Source organism: Anolis carolinensis, chromosome 1, assembly GCF_035594765.1.
Source record: "Anolis carolinensis isolate JA03-04 chromosome 1, rAnoCar3.1.pri, whole genome shotgun sequence".
Lineage (NCBI taxonomy): Eukaryota > Metazoa > Chordata > Lepidosauria > Squamata > Dactyloidae > Anolis > Anolis carolinensis.
In genome coordinates, this window is record NC_085841.1 from 131,103,186 (window position 1) to 131,129,193 (window position 26,008).

Genomic DNA, 26,008 nt, shown 5'->3' on the forward strand with positions numbered 1-26,008 from the left:
AAAAGAGGTATTGGAAGTAATACGTTATAAATAGACAATGATGTGATTTGTTTCCTTTTGGATTAATGAGTGCATGACACCCTTCATTTGAGAAATAACATTGTGTGTAATGTCGGCCTTGTGTGAACTTTGGGAGCCCCAGATACCCTCCAGCACCCAAAACCATTCCTTGCCAAAGAAAATCTCCTAGGCCTCAGATTAGACCCTTACAAGTTGTTTCTATGAACACCCAAAAACCCTGTCTTTTCACTTTAAAAAGCACCCCAAAGTGATGAAATATTGCTTTAGCTCTTCCAGAGTGAAACCCGCAGTAGGGTGCTGTGGCCCTCCAGAACTCCAGAAGCACCAACATGAAATGAAATAATAATAAAAAGCCAACTTTTAGCCTTCCAGGTTTATTCTTGCCATGCAAAAACTTCTGCAGGTGTACTATGAGACTGGGATTTGTGCCTTTTGCTTGCCTCTTGAATACCTATAAATAGTTAGTTGTCCATAAGAATGGGCAGTCAGCGTTGGTGAAGAGGGGAATATGTTACAGCTTGAAAAATAGCAGAAAAGGCACAGCTTTCTGTTAGCTCTTTCTAGTTTCCATTCCGGACATGAGGCATTATTTGCAAGGACCTGTCGGCTATATTGGCCCTCACAGCCTCTCTTTCCTGTGTAGGTAGGATGAATGAATGGTCTCGTGACTTAGATGATTCAGAGAATATAATGGGTGGAACATAGCATTCCCCATTCCCTTTATAACACCTCTTATATTTGTTTTTGTTGGTGACAGCAGTCAGGACTGTTTTAGACATGTTGGTGTTAGGGTACAAAGATTATTTGTCCCTCTGCATACTCACTGTCAATGAAACCTGTTACGGTTACACAGTTTCTGATCTGAGTTGCAGAATTAAAATGGGACCTGGAAACTCATTCTTGCTGGTCAGGAGCAGCTATTGTTTTGGCAGGTTGCTTGATAGAAGCATTTTCATTAGGTTTGTTCTAAAATCACAAAAATATTTTTCTTCTAAAACATAGTTTACCAGGATTATATCAAATCTTGCACATTTGTTCGCTTCAATTTCATTTTTTAAGTCTATAAGTGTCAAAAAGGGATTTTATATTATTTAGAAAAACAGATTGCCAATAAGCTTAAAGAAAAACATCTTTGAAGTTTTTTCGGTATCCATTATATTCTATATCCATCTTGGAAATGCATAATATTGTCAAGTTCCAAATACATAAATTATTCTGTAACCCTGAATAGATGCATTATAGCATGCATTTGTGGTGATATTGATAGAAAAAAGAAGGCAATAGCAGATTAAAGATGATTTAACCGAACCTATAAGTCACCATGTGGAGCAAAGATATGTTGACTGTGTGTCTGGAATAAGTGATAAGGGACTTATGCAATAGCATTATTATGATCTTATTATGAAACCGGCTTTGGAAGGACCACAATCTGTTCAGCTAAATATTGAGCAAAAAATGAGATGAAAACACCTGTGTCTAAAGTGATGTACATACAGTAAAATCTCGGTAATCCGAGCCCTGGTAAACCGAGGCTCTGGATTATCCAAGGGGCCACCGCCCCCCCTCCCCCTCCCAAAGGAGCCTTCATCCCTTGGAAGGAGCCCACGAGCGCCGCTGCCTAGCAGCGCACGTGGGCTGCTTCCCAAGGAGCGAGGGCTTGGCCCAGGGAAGCAGGCCACAATTGCTGCAGCAGCAGCAGCGATTGTAGGCTGCTTCCTTTGGCCTCTCCCCTCGCGAGAAGGAGTTCCTTCTCACGAGAGGAGGAAGAGGCGGGGCCCTTCCCTCTCCCTCTCCTCTCGCGAGAAGGAATTCCTTCTCGCGAGAAGAGAGGGAGAGGCAGGAGGAAGTGGCCCTCGATCGCTGCTGCTGCAGCAATCGTGGCCTGCTTCCCTGGGCCCAAGCACCGAGCGGAGGTAGTTTTCTCCCTCCACTCAGCTCTTGGGCCTTTAGAGAAGCGCGAGGCATGGCGCCAAGCAGTGGCATACCTCACGCTTCCCTGGGTTCAAGTGCCTGCCGGAGGGAGAAAACCCTACCTCCGCTAGGCACCTGGGCCTACAATCTGGGTTATCCGATTAATCCGGGTAGCCCGAGTTGCGGTCCGCCTGTTTAAATCGGATAACCGAGATTCTACTGTACTACTTTTTTATAGTGAGAAGGCCAAGGGGATACAATTCTATTAATGGTAAAGGTAAGAATATAGATAATTGAGAAAGGCTTTTCATATAAGGTTGATATATGAGAAGCATTTCTTTAGGAAGATATTCACATTTATTTTTTGAGAGAAAAAATGTATTTCAGATGTGATGCAAGAGAAAATATAAGGTTCTTCTTCCACCTATTTCTCTGCACATTTATAATACAGCAGTGTTGCTTTCTAATGTTGATTACATATTTCCTTTAATTTGCAAAAAGAGTCACAGAGGGTTCCAAAAGAAAATTTTAAAATGTTTGTTCTAGATGTTGTAGAATTATACAACATCTAAGACATTTTGTAAAATTTTAGAAGATCATAATATATTTGGCTTTACTGCTTACATGTCATTCCTTCAACAGAGGAGCATGAGGAATCTGTTTACAACTTATATATCTCTGAAGTTCGAAACATCAGACTGCGCTTGGAGAATTGCGAAGATCGTTTGATCAGGCAGATTCGAACCCCATTAGAGAAAGACGATCTACATGAAAGTGTGTTTCGAGTATCTGAACAAGAGGTGAATATTTACCTGTATGGATAGGTTCACAAGATCTATAAAATGAAACTGCAGATAGGACCTATGCATTATGCCAGTAAAGGAGATTCAAGGGCTTCGTTCTTCAGTCTCAGTCAGCATCCTTCTTAAATTTATATACGCATGCATACACTAGTGATAGCAAGAAGAGACCTCATGGAATCATTTTTCTCCCAGTGTCTTGTAATTCCAGTCCAGGCCCACCTCCTTTCTATACTCAATTGTAATTTGAAACAAACGCAAAATAAAGCTACAAACCACATATTTAACATAATGTGTAGTGTTACTAAGTCAGTGGTTCTCAACCTATGAGTTTCTAGGTGTTCTGGCCTACAACTCCCAGAAATCCCAGCCAGTTCACCAGCTGTTAGGATTTCTGGGAGTTGAAGGCCAAAACATCTGGGGACCCACAAGTTGAGAACCACTGTACTAAGTCAATATGTTTCTTCAGGTAATAATGAGCTCATAAAGAGTTCGTTCAGAAGTGACTATTACAATTACTTGTATGGTTGCAGCTACAGATTATTATTAATCAGTTGAGTTAGTCTGTCGGTATATTTATTTTTCTTTCATGGAGAAATTCTTTGTAAATTGACCAGTCCGTTCGGCCTCTGGTTTTCTGGTCCTGCAATAAAAAGGTTAGGGAGTCCATTTCCATAAAGTCCATTGTTTTAATAATCTAGGTGTCTAGAGTCGGGATTTCTTTTATGCACCATTTCTGGGCTAGTAGAGATCTAGCTGCAGAGGTCAGGTAGTAAAATATTTTATCTTTATTTTTTCCTATCTCAAAATCAATGATGTTTAGTAAATAATATTCTGGTTTACGTTTGAACTTCAATTTTAATATTTTCTGGGAGTGTTCATGTATTATTTTCTAATATTTTCTGATTGGTTTGCAAGCCCACCAGAAATTGAAGAAAGTTCCCACTTCCTCTCCGCACTTCCAACATTTATTATTTTGATTCTTGTAAAACCTTGCAAATCGCTGGGGCATGAGATACCAGCGATGAAACATTTTGTACCCGTTTTCTGTTACTTTTATTGATCTAGAATATTTTATTTTAGTTTTCCATATTTTCTCCCAGTCCTCTAATAAAATGGAATTGCCTATATCTGAGGCCCACTTAATCATGTTTTTTTTTATCACTTCCGCTTCTGTGTTCCACTCCAGGAGTTTCTGGTATAATATCCTTATTTTTTTTTCTTTACACATTATTATAGCCCATATTTGCTCTTGAGGTACAAAGTCGTGTTTCCTGTCTTCCTGGAAGCTATCCTTAATCTGCATGTATAGGAACCAGGTCAACTTGCTACCTCCTGTTCTTAGTTCTTCTAAAGTTTTCAAAGACCACATGTTGTTATGTTTTGTCAATAGGTGTTTATAGGTATACCAGTCTTCCCAAGGAATCTCCCTTTTATGATGGGCTTCCACCGAGGAGAGCCAAAGGGATGTTTTACTATAAAATCTTTTCTTGTACTTTTCCCATACTTTAAGTAGTGCTGCCCTGACAAAGTGGTTTGAATTTTTTTTTTCCTATCTTTGCTTTTTGGTACCATAGGTATGTGTGCCACCCTGGCGAAGGTCGAAGCCTTCTAATTTTAAGATTTTCCTTTTTACAAATGTGGCCCAATCTTTCACCCAAGTTAGCACACATGCCTCAAAATACGTTTGAAAATCCGGTGATGCCAACCCCCCTCTTTTTGTTAGGTCTGTTAGTATTTTAAATTTAATTCTTGCTTTCTTCCCCAAATAAACTTTAAGATGTCTTTCTTCCATTCTTTAAAATAATGATTCGTCCTTAATATCAGTAGCATTTGAAACAGAAACAACATTTTCGGGAGTACACTCATTTTTATAGCAGCGATTCTGCCTAGTAATGTCAAATTTAAGAATTTCCAATTGACTGGTTTCTTTTTTATTTCCTTCCATGTTATTTCATAGTTATTTTTTTAAAAGTTGTGAATTTTGAGCTGTTATTTGGATGCCTAGCTATTTGGTCTTATTGGTCGCTTCCATTCCCGTTATTTCCTATAGTTTTTCTCTTCTGGGTTTTGTTATATTTTTAGTTAAAATTTTGGTTTTACCCTTGTTGGTTTTTAGTCCTGCCACTGCCCCAAATATTTCTATTTTTTTCTATCCATTTTTGTGATGTTTCTAATGGATTTTCTATTATACAGACCAGGTCGTCAGCAAATGCCTTGACTTTAGACTCTGTCTTGCCTATCTTGGTACCCCTAAGTTCTCCATCTCTTCTAATTTCTTCTAGCAATACCTCCACCACCATTATAAACAGTAAAGGGGATAATGGGCACCCTTGTCGCGTGCCTCTTTGTATTTGTATCTTTTCTGTTTCGAGACCATTTATTATAATATTGGCTTTCTGATTAGAGTAAATTGTCTTTATGGCATTCGTAAAATAAAAACCCATGTCTAGTTCCCTTATAATCTGTAACATAAATTCCCAACTGGTGTTATCAAATGACTTCTCGGCGTCAAGAAACAGAAGTCCTATTTCTTTGTGTGGGTTACTTTCGTAATATTCTATGATATCCAGTACCATTCTTATATTATCTCGCATGTATCTATTCAGCAGAAAGCCTGTTTGATCTTCGTTTATTCTTTCATTTAAAAAACCTCTTTAATCTGTTGGCCATAATATTTGCGAAGATTTTATAATCGTTGTTCAGTAACAAAATCGGTCTATAGTTTTTAATATTGTGGGGGTCCTTATTTTTATGTTTTAAAGTTATGGTGGCATCCTGCCAAGACTTGGGCATTCTGGCATGAATTAATACATTATTCATAACTTCCTTTAAGTATGGTGTCAGAACGTCTTGAAAGAGTTTATAGTAGGTAGCCGTCAGCCCATCGGGACCAGGGGTTTTATTATTGGGAAGTTTTTAAATTGCTGATCTGATCTCCTCCTCTGAAATCTGGTTGTTGAGGATTTCCCTTTGGTCTTCTGATATTTTTTCGAATTTCTGCTTTGAAATATCCTCAATGTTGTTATGATCTTTTTGATACAATTCTTTATAAAATTCTTTAAATTGTTCACCAATCTCTTCATTGGATGAACAAATTTCTCCCTCCTTTGTAATTTGTGTTATATATTGTCGTCATCTTTTCTCCAGTCTCCTGGCTAACCATTTACCTGGTCTGTTGGCGTTAGTAAAGTGGTTTACTCTTAGATATTTTAAATTCTTAGCCATCTGTTCTATTTGGTCTACATTCATTTGTTTCTTAATTAGTTCTATTTCTAGTTTGGTTTTTTTATCCCCTGGATTTTTTTTAAAGAATCCCGTTTCACTTTTAATTCTTCCTGTAGTTTCATTTGCTGTTCTTGTCGTATCCTATTTTTAATGGCTCCCTGCTGTATAAAGTGCCTTCTCATAACCGCCTTACTGGCGTCCCAGATTATTTCGGTTTTTATTTCCTTGTTATTGTTTATCTCAAAATACTCCTTCAGTAATTTTCTATTTTTTCTATCTCACTTTCTGTTTTAAGTAGGTTATCATTTAATCTCCACCGCCTCCTTCTTTGACTTCCTTTTATTTCCATTTTCAGTGTGCAGTGGTGTGTATTAAATCTTGGCAGAATTTGAATATTATTCACCTTTGTTGCAATCGAATTTGAAACCCAGATCATGTCGATCCGTGACCAAGATTGATGGCGATCTGAATAGAAAGTATAATCTTTAACAGAGGGATTCCTCAGCCTTCAGATATCTTGCACTAGAAAATCATTTTTTAGTTGTAAAAAGGTCCAAGGCCTTTGTCCTGATTTTAGATTACACTCTCTTGTTGTTTTTTCTTAACCTATCCAGTTCGCCCTCTACCACCCCATTAAAATCTCCTAGAATTATCAGATTTTTGTATTCTTGCTCTTGGATCTTTTTTTTTAAATTGTCTTACGAATTTAACTTTGGTTCCTATAGGGGCATAGATGTTGCAGATTAGGGTTTCATAGTTGTTTATCCTCATTTTTATGCCTACCATCCTCCCTTCCTGATCTTTGAAGGCCAATTCTGATTTCCATTTTTCTTTAATGTTTATGACAACTCCTCTTTTTTTTCTCTAGGGCTGAGGAGTAGAATTCTCTGCCTAGTTGTTTCTGTACCAACATGGCTACCTGTTTTTGAGAAATATGCAACTCTTGTAAGGCAATTATGTCATAATTCCCTTTCTTTAATTGATTAATCTTTTGATTCAGGTTGTTTAGTCTATTTACATTATTTGAGTAAATTGTCACTGTCATTTTTTTCTTCTTCTTCTGAGTCATTTTGATTCATCCTTTCCTTTCCAGAGAACATACTGTACTCTTCTAGTGAATCTTCTCTCAGTCTTTTTCCTCCTTTCTTTTTGGATTCTTTTCCTTTCTTTTCTTCTTTGTCTGTGTCTAAATTGTTATACAGATCCTTTTCACTGTACCCCTTCTGCATTTTTTTTCTTTTCCTTTTTAAATTCTTTATGGAAATCTTTGTTAAAATCCTTGGCCTTTTGCTCTGTTGTGAGCCAGTATTTTCGATCTTTTGGAGTAACCATTACCCCCTCTGACTTTTTCCATCTATATTTTATATGATATTTTTTAAGTTCGTCTGTTAAAAAGTAATATTTTCTTCTCTTATTCATTGCTGACGGGGGGAATTCTTTTAGTATGGCTATCCTTTTCCCTTCATAAAATGTTGGGGTTTTTGGCATTGTATTTCAGAATATCATCTCTAATTCTTTTTCTTCCAAAATGGACCAAAATGCCCCTTGCCACCTTGTTCTTCCTTGCATAACTAGTATTTATTCTGTACAGTCTGTCTATATTTTGATCCATTTCTATTGTTGAAAGTCTCAGTATTTTGGCCATGATTTCTGTAATAATGCTCCTCAAATCATCTCCCTCCTTCTCTTCGATGTTTCTGAATCTGAGTTGAAATTCTGCTTCTCGTATAGCCATTTGTTCTTGTTGTTTTTCTAATTTCTCATTTGTCTCCTCTAATTTGTTAATTTTATAATTGATTTTCTTCTTGTGCCCTAGCGAGATCTAAATTTTCTTTTTGAATATCCTTCACTTCTTGCTGTATATCTTTAACCTCTCAAATGTTGTTACATAGTGTAATAGGAAGCTTATTAGGACAATTTGAGAACTCTCTGCTACAGATGTAACCTCTCATATTTTGTTTTGCCAGAAACTAAAGAAGGAGCTAGAGCGACTCAAAGAGGATTTGGAAACAATCACAGACAAATGCGATGATTTTTTTAATCAAGCCAGTGGTTCACCCTCAGTCCCTACTTTGAGATCAGAGCTTAACCTACTGATTCAAAATATGAATCAGGTTTACTCCATGTCTTCCATTTACATAGAAAAGTAAGTCTACTATCAAGCCCCTCAGAGCTTATTGCATTTCATTGCCATCATTTTGTGGTGAGATTTGATACAATGTGGGATATTTATTAGTGTATAAGAAGGAGAAAGAAGAGATTCTAGCATATATTATTTTAAAATACCTTATATTCAATAAGATTATAGATGCTAATGTTAAAGCTGTTTTAAAAACATCGAATTGAAAAGTGAGATACATTTTTTTAAAATTTATAAATACAAGAATGATCCTAATTAAACAAGTACTGAAATGCATTTTTGAAAGAACTGAATGTGTTTTGAAAGGTGTTTAGAATATGTTCCTATGTTTCAGGTTAAAAACTGTAAATTTGGTTCTCAAAAACACCCAAGGAGCTGAAGCCTTAGTGAAATTGTATGAGACTAAATTGTGTGAAGAAGATCCATTAATGGCTGACAAAAGTAATATAGAGAGCCTGATGGCTACTTTAAAGGTAGGATGACGTGTCTCAAAAGAGGTAAATGAATCTCTATATGTTAGCAATATAATAAGATCAAACATGAGAGTCTAATAAATTAGCTGCTTCCATCCCCTTCTTTGTGCAGACTCTTTGCAACCCCCAAGTTTGTTCCAGAAGTCATGATAGAGACTGTCCAAATAGAACAGAAGTTTGCAGAAGAGGACAGAAGAAAAAAGTTCAATCCCATTAGCAGACTCAGGCCACTATGCTTGATTTGCCTTTTTGTGGAGAAGGGAGGAAAAGAATATTAGTCTGGTCGGGGAAAATAATAATAGTTAAGTTTGCCAAGTAACTGTATAAATAGTTCCAGTTCAGTCCACTGTGGTTTATTTCATAATTAGCTTGGGGACCCGGCGGTGCCCGGGTCATTTGAAAAAGGCATAATTTGTCTTTAAATGTTATGTATTCTGTTTGGAGTGGGTGAACTACAATTCCCAGAATCGTGAGTCCATCCTCCCCAAACCTGCCAATATTCAAAGTTGGCTATTTTGGGTCTGTGTACCAAGTGTGGTCCAGATCCGTCGTTGCCTGGGTTCAGTGCTCTTTGGATGCGGGTGAATTACAACTCCCAGAATCAAGGCCCATTCCCCCAAACCCCTGCAGTATGTTCAGTTGGTCATGCGCCTTCTCTGTGCGAAGTTTAGTCCCGGTCCATTGTTGGTGTGAGCCAGTTTCTCTGGATGCAGGTGAACTATAACTCTTTTTCCCTCCAAACTATTGGTTATGGGGGCTCTGTGTGCCAAGTTTGGTCCTGGTCCATCATCGGTGGGGTTCGAAGTGCTCATTCATTGCAGGTGAACTATAAATCCCAGTACCTACGACTCCAGGCCAATTCCCCTCAAAACCCACCAGTTCAAATCTGGGCATATCAGGTATGTATGGCAAGTTTGGCCCAGAGCCATCATTGTTTGGGCTCATAGCATTCTGGATGTAGTGAACTACAACTCCTCTACATTCCCCAGTAGGAGTCACAGTGCTCTGACTTCATGTAGGGTGAACTACAACTTCCACCATGTAGAGTCAATCCCCCAAACTCCTCCAGGAAATGTAGTTGTGCTGTGTTTGTTCTGCAGATAGATTTGAAAGGGAAGGGCAAATTCCATACCAATGGAATTTTAATAGAATTATATTAAAATGAATTATGTATAAAAATGAACATTTTACGGAATAGTTGGGCTTTTTGACAGGTCATATATGTGGACGTGATACAACTATTTAGTAATATATAGCCAGTGTAGACTCATATAATGGTATAGTCCTGTTGAACTGCAGGTCTTAACTGCTATCATCAGCTCAGCTATTAACTGTGAGTAGAGTGGCCCTGATGGCTGTGCAGAAATTCTCAGCACCTTTCAATGGTATTGATCATGGTATCCTTCTGGGCTGCCTTTCTGGGATGAGATTTGGGGCACTGTTCCTCAGTTGTTCTGGTCCTTTTTGAAGAGATGAAATTAAAAAGTGCTTCTGGGGCACTTCTATAGTACGGCTCCTTAAGGTAATGGTAAAGGTTTTCCCCTGACATTAAGACTAGTTGTGTCTGACTCTGAGGGTTGGTGCCCATCTCCATTATTAAGCCAAAGAGCTTGCATAGACACCTCCAAGATCATGTGGCCGGCATGACTGCATGGAGCACCGTTACCTTCCAGCTGGAGCAGTACCTATTGATCTACTCACATTTGCATGGGGCCCCTTAGGGTTCCATTTTGTTCCCCATGCTGTTTAATATTCACATGAAACTGCTAGGAGAGGATGGAAGAAAAAAGGAAGAGGGTCCGGCCACAGGCAAGATGGATGGATGAATGGTATCCTTAAAGTGACTAGCTTGACCTTGAAGGAGCTGGGGGTGTCCACGGATGACAGGGAGCTCTGGCGTGGCTGGTGCACGAGGTCACGAAGAGTCAGAAGCGATGGAATGAATAAACAACAACTAGGAGAGGTCATCTGGAGCTTTGGGATTCAATGCCCCCAGTATGTTTATAACACCCAACTTTGTTTCTCTGCCCCATCTGATTCCAAGAAAGCTGTCTTTTTTTTCTGTGTCAGGAGCGACTTGGGAAACTGCAAGTCACTTCTGGAGTGAGAGAATTGGCCGTCTGCAAGGACGTTGCCCAGGGGACGCCTGGATGTTTTGATGTTTTACCATCCTTGTGGGAAGCTTCTCTCATGTCCCCTCATGGAGCTGGAGCTGATAGAGGGAGCTCATCCACGCTCTCCCTGGGTGGGATTCGAACCTGGCAGCTTGCAGATCAGCAGCCCAACTTTCAAGTCACAAGGCTTTAACCCACTACTCCACCAGGGGCTCCACGTTTTGATATTGAACCAGTATCTTTTATCAGTAATGAATTGGATTGGTGCAAAAAAATTGAAACTTAATCCTGACAAGACAGGTGATCCTGAAAGGTAGATCCAGGAATAAGGATTCTGTCTCTACCAAATGGGGTTACACTCCTCTTGAAATTTCTTGCTCACATCTCTTTGGACTTCACTCTAAGCCTGGATACCCAAGTTTCAGCATTGACCAGGAGTGCATCTCCGCCAACTGTGCCCATTCTTTGAAGTATTAAATCTGGCCATGGTGTCAATGCCTTGATTACATCCAGTTTGGACTATTATAACACATTCTATGTGAAGCTGCCTTTGAAAGCTGTTTGAAAGCTTCACAGTTCTAAAACAGTATGGCCAGAATACTGATTGGGGCCAATTTTAGGGAGCACATAACTCCTTTGTTAAAATAGCTTTCAGGACACATTTTAAAATGCTGGTTATGACGTATAAAACCCAACCTATCTAAAAGATTGCATCTTCCCATATGGACTCGCCAAGAATTTGAAGAATTACAGGGCAAGGCTTTCTCCCAAACTTGCAACCACGAGAGGCTCGCTTGGTGAGAACATGCTCCCACCCACTGGAATCCCTTCCATGAGAGGCTAGGCTGCCCCCCTTCTCTGCTTCCCTTTCACTGGTAAGCAAGGCGCTTTTTAAGCAGACTTTTAATGTTTAAGGGGCCTCCGGTGGCGCAGTGTGTTAAAGCGCTGAGCTGCTGAACTTGCGGACCAAAAGGTCGCAGGTTTGAATCCAGGGAGCGGAATGAGCCCCCACTGTTAGCCCCAGCTTCTGCCAACCTACCTACCCTGTTTCCCCGAAAATAAGACATCCCCAGAAAATAAGACCTAGTAGAGATTTTGCTGAATTGCTAAATATAAGGTCTCCCCTAAAAGTAAGACCTAGCAAAGTTTTTGTTTGGAATTATGCCTGACAAACAGAACACCAGAGCATGCAGGATTGGTAAATATACATACCATAGATTGCTGTACATGAAAATAATGGTAGTAACAAGAAATTCTTGATAGGATTCACAGTTTATCTGGTTATGCTGGTATGTGATGATATCTACTGTACAGTATATAATAAATGTTCATTTCTTTTGTTCAACAATAAAAGTGAATTCTTCTTCATGGAAAATTAAGACATCCCCTGAAAATAAGACCTAGCATCTCTTTGGGAGCAAAAATTAATATAAGACACTGTCTTATTTTCAGGGAAACACAGTAGCAGTTCGAAAACATGCAAATGTGAGTAGATCAATAGGTACCGCTCCAGCGGGAAGGTAATGGCGCTCCATGCAGCCATGCCGGCCACATGACCTTGGAGGAGTCAATGGACAACGCTGGCTCTTCGGCTTAGAAATGGAGATGAGCACCAACCCCCAGAGTCAGACATGACTGGACTTAACGTCAGGGGAAACCTTTACCTTTACCTTAATGTTTAAGCAGAAAAACTTCTTGTTGGGACCTGTGCTTTATTTATTTAAAAACTTTTGTATGTCTTTTACATGGTTTTGCTGTTTAATGTGGGGAATTTAAACTGTTTTTAAAATGTTGCTAAGGTTTCTTTAATTAGGAGATGACTTGGGTCCCATTTTGGGAAAAAGTCAGCATATAAATGAAAGAAACTGGGGGTGGTGGGGATGGTGTGGCTTGCTGGAGGGTTTTGGGCTGGGGGAGGGTAGGACACAATATTTGAAGAAACACAATATTATGTCTGATTTGCCATGCATTTTAATTATTAGCAATGGAGATCAGAGGTTGATGAAAAAAGAGAAGTGTTCCATTCTCTAGAAGATGAGCTCCAGAAGGCCAAAGCAATTAGTGATCAGATGTTTAAAACTCACAAGGAACGTGATCTTGACTTAGACTGGCACAAAGAGAAAGCAGATCAGTTGACTGAGAGGTGGCAAAATGTTCATTCCCAGATTGAAAACAGGTCAGTACAACTCTCTCTACCTAAACAACATAATGAAACATTTCATGGGAGTGGAAAAGAAGGATCTTGGAACCTTTGCCCCGAAGATACAGGGGCCATACTGTACAATGTACAATTTGACTGCAAAGAGTGATTTGGGAGGGATATTAACAGATGTGAGCCAATGAACACTTAACAAGTAGTGTGGTATACTGTGTTTCCCTTTGACTTTATCCAATACTATCCCTATAATATACAAGTGAAGCAGTATTGTGAGCAGGGCCGGTGATATAGTTCCTTGATGGACACATTATCTGAATGATACAGAAGGATGCACCTATAGAAGAGCATGTTCTGCATATCTTATAAAATCATTTAGATTCAGAGAGGCCGAGAAGGATCTTAGATTTAGACATTGGGTTCACAGCAGCAGCCTTTTATGGATAGGTTTACATTCTGCCATTTCTTTCAGCTTCAATGATAACAGGTAACTATTGAAACAAGAGTTTAATAGCAGGGTTTTTTTTTCCAATTTTAGACATTTGCAAAAACAAGCACCAAATGTTTTGCAGAAAATATCTTTTGTGGGGGAAGACATGAAATGTAAAACATAAAAAGAGGGGAAACTATAAATCTCTTCTTAAAATCTACACACATATATTAGAATGAAATAAGCAAAGGTTTTACATTCCTGTTACAGTCCACATTAGCTCTTATTATTTATGGCAAATTGAAACACTTTCCTTTGCTTGGAAGACAAACATAATTGTTTTGCTGGCAGTGGATGATCAACACTCAGATGCTTTAGTGTTAAAAGCAACAGATTTTGTGTTGACTGCCTCTTGTAAGTGTAAACAGAATGTTCTCTGCCAATGTCTTGTCAGTGACATCAGTAGACGATAACAAAATTTAGCTGGCTACAAAAAGCCTAAATATACAACTCCATAAATCTAGTCACTGGACCTTTTGTCAACACTTAGTTACTATAATTTTTCTTTCTAACTCAGATTTGAAAGATGCAATGCAAAGAGGTTGATTTAATACAGAAACATATGGCAGATAAAGGTTTAGATGTGTATCTGAGTATGTGAATAAGATATGTGAGCAAATATATACAGATAACACATGAAGATATATTTGTATACATACATGTGTGACTGTGCATTTGTGAGAGATTTCCCATAGAATTGAGCACATGTCTTATAATAAGTTTTCCCCGGTGGACACTGCCTTATCCTAAAATTGTCTTGCAGTTAAATACTGTATATACTCGAATATAAGCTGACCCAAATATAAGCCGAGGCACCTAATTTTACCACAAAAAACTGGGATAACTTATTGACTCGAGTATAAGCCAAGGGTGGGAAATGCAGCAGCTACTGGTAAATTTCAAAATAAAAATAGATACCAATAAAATTACATTAATCGAGGCATCAGTAGGTCAAATGTTTTTGAATATTTACCATATTTCAAAGAAAAACAATAAACTAGCTTTATAAGTAGAAAAGTAGGGGCAACAAAACAATATGGTATCAACAATAACCTAATAATAATAATAATAATAATAATAATAATAATAATAATAATAATAAAAAACTTCATTTGGATCCCACCCTATCTCCCCATGGGGACTCAGGCCAGCTGCCAACATAGTAACAGGCAAACATTCAATGCTTACATAAACAATGCAGAGCTAGATATAGATCGATAATTATAGATACTAATTTCACATATGTATTTCCCCCTGAAACGTTTGCAAATCCTCTGTGTGTGTGTATATGTGTGTGCATTTCCCCTACAATATTTGCAAGCGCGCTCTCTCTCTCTCTCTCTCTCTCTCTCTTTCTATATATATATATATATATATATATATATATATATTCATATCTATCTGGACATGTCTATATATATTTGTTTGTTCATTTCCCCTCTGTAATATTTGCAAGCCCTATATATAGGTAGGTAAAAATATATTCATATCTATCCAGACATAATTATATCTATATAGGATTTGCAGAGACTTGCAAACATAGGAGGGTAAATTCATATATAAAAATAATGTATATGTATGGCTACAGATATACAGACATGGATCTATATGTATATAGGATTTGCAAAGACCTGCAAACAGATGAGGGAAAAATTCATATAATTCATTCAGAATTGGATGTAAAAATAATTTCTGAGAGGTGGCAGCCCTCTGGTGGACACATCAAGCAGTGTCTGTTGTCTAAAATATACTGGATCTTTAGCATCCATGTCTTGACTTCAGATATACTCAGCACCTGGTCTTTGAAATTAAGAAACATGGAAAGGGGGGAAAGTCTATTTGAAATACAGGAACAGAATGAAGATTTTTCAGGATACTTCCACAAAGAAGTGATGCTTTTTAAAGAGATGGTCTAAAGTGCTATGGGCTGAAGAAAAACTCCAAATCTCCATCTATTGTGGGCTCCTGCTATAAGGCAGAATTTTAAAAAGATCATCGAGATCAGGTACACTGTCTGAAATGATAAAGTTAGTCTTTTTAGATTTGAATATCTGTTATATGTTAGAAATACATCATGTCTAACCCATTATGGTTTCAGATAATGTACAACTTGTAAGCTAATGTATAATATCTGAGATTATTATTATTAGTAGTAGTAGTATACCCCACTTTCTCTCAGCCAAAGAAGACTCATAGCAGCTAACATTAAAAGCCATGACAATGTGTGAATTAAAACAAAAAAATATTAAAATAGAATTAAACATAAAAATATTAAAAATACAGTTAAAACCAATATAACCATTTAACAAATATATTAAATTACTGTACATAAAATACAGCATCCTATGGCTTGATCTTAAAGAGTACAGTCACAAATCTTTGCTAATTTCATTCTGAAATGAGAGAATAAATCATTTCAAATGTTTGTCCTCACAAAATGAGTTCAGAAGCATTTAAATGCTTTTCCAGATTTTAGGGACATTTAAAAGGAAGTTTCATGATGGTATTATGTGCTAAATTTGTGTATTTATCAATAATTTTAAAAAGGTCCATAATAGGAATTTCAGATTTCAGTTCTGGTCATCAACTTCAGAGTTGGTTTTAGGGAGACCATTCTCAGCCTCAATCACTTCCATCCATCCTTTGCACTATTAGAAATAATAGCGTCTACTTCTTTTTCAGTGTTGTTTGGAAAATAGCATGGATAAAGCATATGGGAATGTTGAAAATGTTGTGCAAACATATTTGTTGTTGTCATGTGCCTTCAAGTTGATTCCATCTCATGGTGACCATATCCTAGATTTATTCATAGAGGGATTGCCTTCCTCTAAGGAAGTGCTTCTCAACCTGTGGGTCCCCAGATGTTTTGACCTTCAACTCCCAGAAATCTGAACAGCTGGTAAACTGTCTGGGATTTCAGGGTGTTGTCGGCCAAAACACCTGGAGATCCACAGGTTGAGAACCACTGCTCTAAGGCCCCTTCTGCATGGCCCTATGTCCAAGGATTTGATCCCAGATTATCTGCTTATTCCAGATTTTATGGGAGTAGAGATTCATATAATCCAGTTCAAAGTAGATAATATAGGATAAGATTCTGGGATATAGAGCAGTGTAGATCCATCCTAAGTCTGAGAGAGTAGGACTTGCCCAAGGTCACCCAGTGTATTTTCATGGTTGAACAGAGATTTGAACCCTGGTTTCCTTGATTCCTACTTTAATGCTCAAATAACTATACCACGCTGGCTCTTGTGCAAATATCTACTGTTACTATTTTCTTCAATTGATCATTACTGCTTGATTATTTTTGTCACTGAAACTGTTTGCTTTCCAAATCACTCAGATTGCATGACTTAGAGGGGATCAATAAGTCACTGAAGTACTACAGGGATACTTACGGTGCACTGGATAATTGGATTAAGCAAGTTGAAGAAACTCAGCAAAAGTTTCAGGAAAACCCGCCTCAGAACAGCAGGGCCCTGGCTAAACAACTAAACCAGCAGAAGGTACAAGATGGAGATTCTGTTCTAGGACATAAATTAATTAATGCTCATGTACTTCCATGGATTTAGGTAAGGGTGGGGGCATAGCAGCCTTTTAGAGCAGGGCTTCATAAATGTTTTCTGATTTTTTATGATGCCTTTCTGTCTGAAAATATTTTACATACTCCACGTATATAGGTGTATAAAATAGGTGTAACCAATCAAACATTTACTGATAACAAATCGGCATTTTTTTGGCTTGCTAAACAGGCTGATTTTCATTTTTGCATAGTACAGTGAAAACATTTTCTGCAGAGTGTAATAACTGTGCGTTGTTACTAGCAGATTTCTGTAAACGTCAAGGTAGTGTTCAGAAACCTTTTCCTGTTGCCGGATTTTTCATGACCCCAACATTGGGGGTGCAGTTATCCATTGTATTGCAACTGGGGGTCTATTTGGGAACCCATTCACCTTTTCATAATCTCTGTGGGACATTTTTCAAAAGTGAGCATCTGATTACTTCCTGTTTTTGGGAAGAAAAAGGCTTTTACAGCCTTTAAAAAGTAAGAGGACTGTCCTTAATGCTGTTCTTTCCATGCACTCCTGGGCATTTTAAGGGACACCACCTTGGGAATCTCTTTTTTACACTCCAGCTTAGTTCAATGGGAATAATAACTCAGATAATCAGAAATGACTTCATTTCAACTAGTAAGCCATTTTAAATGTTCTATGGGAATGTATGAACACATTTTTGACACAGATCTATGTTGTTAATAAATCTCTTATAATGTTTTCATTAATACATAGCTCTCGGGATGTTGTTAGACTGTAAGTCCCAGCACCCTGATCAGCATAGTCAATAGTGAGGAATGCTGGGAGTTCCCATCCAATAGTTTCTCAAAGGTTTCCCACCCTTGTATTAATAGGGGCCCCTGATTTCTTTTCCTTGTCGAGAAAAAGAATACTTTATAAGGAAAATGTCTGCCTATAAAATGGCCAAAAATGCTGTATTGATATTGTGATATATTAAAGCATGTGTTTGTTCTTTTACAGATGCTAATAGCTGACATAGAGATGAAACAGAACAAATTAGATGAGTGTCAGAAGTACTCAGAGCAGTATTCTACTACAGTAAAGGTAAAGCTCTGTCTTTGCTGATTCACTGTACAAATGTGAGCATTGCTCTGTTTAGGGAATGGCAACATTCATTTTGCTATTCTTGAAACAGCAATCTGTATATAGAAACAAGAAATGTTTATGTGATATTTGAAGACCATTGTAGTCTATATCATCTTTATCCATAGCTACTCCCATTACTCTGTACAAATGGATATCAGGGAACATTTTTGGCAATTTCTAAGTACTCAATCCCTCTGCTTATTCAAGTACAGTAGAAATTTAAATGTCTCAACTCATTTGATCTCTGATAATGTGAGTTAAATAGTGGTCACAAGGAAGCTAAACTACACTAACGTTATAGCCTTTTGTTCTAAAACTTGTCTAACTAAAGATTTTTATCATAAAACAAATAGTTTACAGCTTTTGTATTTGTATTTTGTCTTCTACAGGACTATGAATTACAGACAATGACATATAGAGCCATGGTTGACTCTCAGCAAAAATCTCCTGTGAAACGCCGAAGAATGCAGAGTTCCTCCGATTTTATTATTCAGGAGGTAGTTTTGTTTATTTCTTGATTTGCAGATCAACTTTTGGGGATCAAATCTTCACAAGGCAGCTCATATAACAAAACATTAAAAATTTAAAGTGCAATGTAAAAATTCAAATCAATCAACCATTTCCTTAATACCTGCACCCAAGTGATTAATAATAACAATAATAACAACAACAGTCACAAGGCAGCTCATATAACAAAACATTAAAAATGTAAAGTGCAATGTAAAAATTCAAATCAATCAACCATTTCCTTAATACCTGCACCCAAGTGATTAATAATAACAATAATAACAACAACAGTCACAAGGCAGCTCATATAACAAAACATTAAAAATTTAAAGTGCAATGTAAAAATTCAAATCAATCAACCATTTCCTTAATACCTGCACCCAAGTGATTAATAATAACAATTATAACAACAGTAATATAGGTGTATTAAAATGTGGCACTCCCAACAACAGTGGAGGCATTTATAAATTGTGGGATTCAGTAATTAGCAGATGGTTGTTTTCATAGTTTTATAGATCTAAAATACCTATTTATGTGTTTGGTTTTGTATTTTTCTTGAATAAAAATGATTTTAAAATGTGATAGTTCAACAGAAGGACAGATAAGCTAGATTTAACACATGTCAGATAAAGGCTGAAAAGAAGTGTTGGGGCAATGCTTGGCAAACTAGTTAATAATAGCTACTTTCCCTTTAATGAACTTGGCATTCATTAGCAGCTCCCTTACACTGGGAGAACTGCAATCAAAACACCAGAATCAGGCATTTTTGCTCTTCTTTCCCAAAGCATAATACTTTCTACTCTATGAATATAGCTTAGAATAAAGCTTTTATTAGTTCAAGTTCTTTTTTTTTCTTTGTGAAATTTTAAAGTAATCTTCATGACTTAAGTTTAGTGTAAACGTGAACAAATACAATAGCAACTGCCTACGCTTCTTGTCCTGTGGGACTACTCTAGATACCTCTGTTACACAATATATCTAATAACATTTCTAACTGCCTAACATTGGTTTTTAGAAGTTGCTAATGCTTCTGTGTTTTATGTCGCTCATTGGGAGTTAATTCAGTGTACAATTTCATGTGTTTGAGTATATTTGGATTTCAAAGGGTCTTGTGGACATATAACTGAGGATTCAGAAGGGAAAGGGGTGCTTACTTGTAAACATAAGATTTGCATGCAGAATATTTAGGATCTTGTCTCCAATGAGCAGAACCAGCCATTACAGAGTAGGTTCCTTTCTGTAGAACTGGCCTCTACCAGAAGGCACATCCTAACCTTCACTGGCACATGCACTCAAATACAATGGGTGGTTGGGGCCAGATGCCCATTCTTGTATACAAGCAAGACTACAACTTGCTCAAGGAGGACATGTTGCTTCCCTCAATGAGTAATAAAAATGTCAATCTGCTCATGGAATGATCTGTTTAGTGAGCTATTTGACCCTGGCCGTAGTTTGTGGAATACTGTATATCCAAGATGTACATCTTAAAATGTGAAGATCAAAAAGATATTTTTTCAATAAAAATGATATTGACCAGAGTTAGGATCTTAAGCTGTGATTATGATCACATTGCACAGAAATATTTATTTCTGATAGTTGTACATTCAACCATAAATATTCCATCATCTTTTATACCTCAAAACATTTCTATACATGCTGTTCCCAGAGCAGAGAAATGTCAACTCCATTTAGTGAACACCTATTTGTTACACTGAATAGTCGAGGGATCTGTTTTCCTTAGGTGCATACTTCTATTGTAATTCATATATTATGACTCACAAAACACACAAATGCATTGCTGAAGTCTGGGCTTGGCTCTCCTGCATCTCCTCCCACACCCCAGAATGCATTGTGCATTTCTCTTTCATATGCATTTTAATTCTGCCTGATCAGTGCCATTCTTTGTGTTTTACTTCAGTTTATGGATTTACGAACACGCTATACAGCTTTGATGACCCTGATGACTCAGTATATAAAGTTTGCAGGCGATTCTCTGAAAAGGCTGGAGGAGGAAGAGGTATGTCAAAATATTGTCCAAGAACAATAAAACAACAGGCTAAAAATAGACTTGTAACTTAATGTGTACATGGTTCGAGTTACGTATGATTCTAATAGGGGTCATGTATTGTATTATGAACACATTAACAAAGCTGGCATGAAAACTCCTTAGCTTACTTCACAGAGTTCTTTATTGGTTGTACGGTGCTATTGCTAACATTGTTTTGCAAGACCCTGGATCTTTATGAGAATCTCTAAGGTACAGAAAATCTGTAAAGGTCCATTGAAATTGGTCTCATACCTCACTTCTACTGTAACTTCAAAGTTACAGGAGGGACTTATTTATTGGTGTGGTTTCTATAGTGAGCTTTCATTGCTTTCAAGAATTTCTCTTTTCCTTCTCCACATTTCTTTCCAATCTTGCAACCTGTTAATGGAGTTAGAATCTCTGCTGTTTTCATTTGAGAATTCAGTGAGTCACCTTTACGTTCAAACTACTGTATCATTGGGCAGGTGGGCAACTTCATCTGTGGTGGAAAGGAACACATCATGTAATACAATTCTAGAAAAAATAAGTTTAGAACATCAGCCTCAAAAGAAGGTCTGTATGAATCCAAGGCAAATGAATGCTTCTAACCTAAATGGATATTTAGTTTCTAAATGAAACATAATAGAAATTTAGTTTATACAAAGTAAAAAAAAACCCTGTATGGATTAAAAGAAAAGTGTGGATTCAGAATTTTTATATTCAAATAATAGTGATATAATTTTGTCCAGTAGTTAAAGCATAATAAGAGAGGGATAATTAGTCTCAAGTTCAAATTAATTGACCATGAAACATGAAAATCTTACCAATGGATTTGCCATAGAACAGTCTCTTTGGTTTACTCATACTGTTCATTCGTGTTCACACAAAAAATGTAGAGAATGAAATATATCTTTGTTACAAAAAAGGAATTTTTTTACTAGTTGTTTCTATCCTGGAAAAGTGTCTATGACACTGGAAAGATGAGGATTAATAATACCTACTGTAGATGTACATTTATATCAGCACTGTTGGTAGAAGAGTGAACTGTCCTGAGAAAGGTAGCTAGTCAACAACCTCAGGATTCAGACAAAAGAAAGAAAAAGACAGACAAGTGTAACTAAACACAAATAACTTTGGTTGCCAATGCTGAGCTGACTTTTGGATCCTAAGCTACTAAAGGTTTAGTTAAATTTATTTGATACATGTTCCTTTTTTATTATAAACAACATTGTAATGTTCAGCGTTAAAAGTGTCATTGTACTTTAAACCTAGTTCAATAAAGATTTTATTTAAAGTTCACAACACAAGTAGGTCAAAGCTACTCAAAGAAAGTAATGATCTTAGATTGAAAGTATTTAAGGAAGACAAAATATGTAAGCATAGGAACTGATGAACTACTCTTGGAAGCAACGGTGAACAAGAAAGGACAGGCCAAAAGGAAGAGAGAACAGAAAAAAGAGGTATACAAGTTACATTCAAATTCAGATCAAATCAAATCAATGTTATACAAATGAGTATGATTACAAAATTACTCCTAATTATGATTAAATGTAATTAACTTATTTTATGGGGCAGGGGAATTGATTTGTCTAAATTTTATTTCATCTGTCAATGGGTTGAATTCAGAATTAGTTACACTTGAAGGAGATCAACTAAACTGAATTGGTTTTGAATAGTCATAGCTAAAATAAATTGCATTAATTTTGTTGATGTACTTTCAATATGACAAAGTCTTGATCCCATCCACAATGTTATCTCTGATCTATGCTGCCCATCAGGATGAATGAAGTACAAGTAGAATTCTCACTGTGAAATTTTAATATTTTTCCGAAGATCTTGTCCCAAATTTGATTGATTGAAACACACACATTTCACCTTTTTAAATGGTATTTCAGGGAGGTGTGCTGATAAACAGCTATACTAATTATGTCACAAAGACTTCAATTAAATCTATGTCTTGATTTGGTGTTGGAAAGAAATTAACACTAGTGTTGATCAGAACTCCCAATTAGGAGACAATCCACCACTGGGGTCCTACATGTTGCATTACCATCTTGAGAGATTTGTTCAAACATGACATCATATGAAACTGCAGGGTGGGTGTTTCTATTAGAATTAATTTGATTAGATCATGTAGGAAAAACACAACCAATAGTTATAGCATTGTTGTGAATTAGAGTATTACAACAAAATATAGTTCTAAAAATCTGCTTCCTTTTATTTTAGAAGGACATAAGTCTTATTTTTGTTCTATGTTCAAGAAAGAGTCAGAATGAGACCTTATTATAATAGTCTGAATAGTTATTATTCTGGAAGGACATGAGCAATCCTTTGTTTTATAAATCCATGTCACTCTTTGTCTCAATTCAACATAAATATCGGAAGTGCTCTATTCTTGCATGGTATCTTTTACTGACAACTTCTTTTATAACTGTAGCAAGGTCACATGCAAGCAAGCTTCTGGGCATTATCTTCAGTACATGAAACCGCTGTTGTTTTGTGAATCAAGGCATTCTTCTGTAGGACTTCATTTGGTGAATCCCTTTGTGCAGCTTTCTCTTTGCTCTAACTAGTGGTGGCTTTCTGAAGGTGACGGTTGTGGTGGTGGGAAGCACTTGATCTGTTCTGCTGAGATGCTGTAGCTGCAGTTTGTAAGTATCTGCACCCATGCATTAAAATTGCAATCTATTTCTAATTTCTTATTTACCTTTATTGAGAAAGAATATGTTGTAATGCTTCTTGTGTCTTATTCCCCCTCCCTCCGGCAGAACCTAAAGAATAAGGAAGCACTTGTCCGTGTGGAATATTCTGATCTGGAACAGCAACAAAAAGCAGTAGTGAATGAGAATCGGAAACTTATGGAAAGGATAAATGAACTCGAGGAGATGTTAGCAGAATTGAGGAGACAGAAGTTCCAGCTGGAAGAAGAACTCCCAAAAGCAAAGGAAGAGGCAGAAAAAGAAATGAAGAGACTGCAAAAGAAAATAGAGGAGATTTCTCTTCAGAAAAGCAAGGCTGAACAAGAGACAAAACGATACCGCATAGAACTGGATGATGTTGTTCAGGAGAAGGAAGCTGCAGAGGAGGAATTGGAACGTGTGAAACAGCTCACCTTGAAAGCTGAGGCTCAAAGAACCATTGTTGAAGAAAACCTCAGAGCTTTCAGAATTCAGTTAGAGGACAGTGACAGGGTTAGAAAGACTTTTGAAGATCACTTAAGAAAGAAAGACACCAATCTCCAAGACTTGGAGCAGCAAAAGAAAGCATTAATGGAAGAGCTGAAGAAGAAAACTGCAGAAGAGGAAAAGCTTATGAAACTAATTAAGGAAATGGAACGGGACCTTGAGTTGCAAGGTAGTCTAGGGAAGAGCAAATTCAGAGAAAAGGAAATAACAGAGGTTAGAAGGCAAATTACTTTAATAGGAAGAGAAACCCTAGTAACAGGCACAGACATTTTTAGAGAAAAGCAGGAAATAAAGACTATAGATGAATACCAGCAACTGGTTGATGAGCTAACGTTTGCCAAGAAAAAGTCTGAAAAAATAATTAAAGATTTAAAATATGAGCTGAATGAACTTGAACTGCAAAATGCATCCTCTGAAGAAAAGGCTCGCTTACTAAAAGAAAAACTAGATGAGGCTAATAATTCTCTCAGGTATCTTAAGATAGAGATGGATCAGAAAGAACTGGTAGAGCAAGGATACTTGGAGCAGCTGAAAGAACTTGATAGGCAACTGCAGAAGACCACATGCAAAGCTGAAAAGGTAATGCAAGAGGTCATGGATCTCAAAAAAATAAATATGAAATATCAAGAAGAACTGAAGTCACTTCAGAAAGAAAAGGTACAGTTAAAGAGGGAGCTGGAAGAGCTGGCTAGAACACACACACAGAATGAGATTACTATTCAACAATTAAATGTGCAAATCAGTTCTCTCCAGCAAGAAAAAATGGTTGCTGAACAGAGAACTATTTCATTTAGAGGGGAAGCAAGCAACCTGCAAGAACAGTTTAGAAAGATGCAAGAACAATTGCTTCAAAAGACAAGAGAAGAAAAAGAAAGCCAGTTTAATATCCAAAGGTTGAAAGATGATTTAGCTGATAGTAAGCACATGGTAGAGAAATTAAAGCAGAAGGTTGAAGAGCTTAACAGATTGAATAGTGAAACCAAAATAATGATGACTGAAGTGCGGACTGAGTCAGAGAAGGTAGTTGTTGAGAGACAAATTATTGACAGGAAAAATGATGAATTAAAATCTTTGATCGAGAGCTTCAAAGAGCAGCTACGTGTCACAAATGAAGAACTGCACAAACAGATAATAATTGAACAAGAACATTTGGATAAAATCAAGAGACTGGAAGATGAGTTAATAAAGACAAAAGATTTGGCCAATGATTTTAAACAGAAATGTGATAGGGAGAATGCTTACAACATGAATGCTGAGATGGAAGTAAGGAATTTAAGTAGCCAGCTGAATACATGTACTATGGAAATAAAGATGTGTGAGCAGAAAATTCAACAGCAGCAAGCTTATATTCAGGAACTGAATAGCAAGATGAAGAAACAGCAAGATGATTTCCATCAGAAGACTTTGGATGAACAGATGGCACGCAAAAAGATAGCCTTGCTTCAAGAAGAGTCAATTAAGTTTAAACATTCTGCAGAAGAGTTTAAGAAGAAATTTGAAAAGCTCTTGGAATCCCACAACATTGCCGAAAATGACATATCTGGAATAAGGATGGAATGCATTACTCTGCAGCAAGAAAGGCACATGACTCAGGAAAATATCAGGATGTATAAGATTCAAATTGAAGATCTGCAAGACAGACTTCAGAAATGTCGTGAGCAACTACAACAAGGAAAGCATGCAGAAACTGAATATTTGCATAAGTACCGCAAGCTTGAAGAAGAATTACATATTCAGAAACGTACAATAGAGAACTTGAAACACCAAATAGATATGCAGAAAAGAGAGCACTGCAATCAGTTACGTATGTTTCAGAATGAGATCAACAAAAAGAACATACAGTTAGACTTTGGTTGGAAAGGAAATGGATTTAGTTACATGGGAGATACTTCCCCAAGAGAGTTTGAGAAACATAACTTGTGTACTACGACCTCTCCTTTATTAAGAAGACGGCAAATTGAGATTAGTACTCCAGGTTGTAAAACTGAACAGCTCGTTACTACCGGCTCATTGCCACGAGAGAAGTCATATCAACTGTCTGGAATAACAAACTCACTAGAAAATGGAGTGAGCCAACAATCCTATGCTGAATATGTTTCTCAGACAAGTACACAGCTTGAGATAACCATTGATAAGAACAACCCTCTCGCAGGAGACAGCAAATTCCTCAGTTCAAGACATGAAGACGGTTATGAATTGGGATTAGGGAAACATCGGCATCCTTTGGAGGTACATTCTCCAACTTAATACTGAAGTCTTTCCCTCCAGCTTTCTGTCCTTTAATATTTTTTGATGCTTTT

General features: G+C 37.1%; 1 protein-coding gene across 26 annotated transcripts in view; it reads left to right on the plus strand.

Moving 5' to 3' along the window:
- The window catches only part of dst (dystonin), a 448,648-nt gene that overhangs the window by 250,250 nt on the left and 172,390 nt on the right, over positions 1-26,008 (plus strand). For 19 of the 26 annotated variants that reach the window (XM_062982326.1, XM_062982385.1, XM_062982334.1 and 16 more), the window contains 8 exons: positions 2,575-2,732; positions 7,928-8,106; positions 8,435-8,573; positions 12,670-12,863; positions 16,673-16,835; positions 17,865-17,948; positions 18,380-18,487; positions 20,416-20,514. In XM_062982326.1, coding sequence (XP_062838396.1) covers positions 2,575-2,732; positions 7,928-8,106; positions 8,435-8,573; positions 12,670-12,863; positions 16,673-16,835; positions 17,865-17,948; positions 18,380-18,487; positions 20,416-20,514 — 1,124 coding nt within the window. Of the gene's footprint in view, positions 1-2,574; positions 2,733-7,927; positions 8,107-8,434; positions 8,574-12,669; positions 12,864-16,672; positions 16,836-17,864; positions 17,949-18,379; positions 18,488-20,415; positions 20,515-20,543; positions 23,175-23,291; positions 25,938-26,008 lie in introns of those variants that run through there. The other 7 variants (XM_062982310.1, XM_062982316.1, XM_062982439.1 and 4 more) reach the window with 2 other exon arrangements.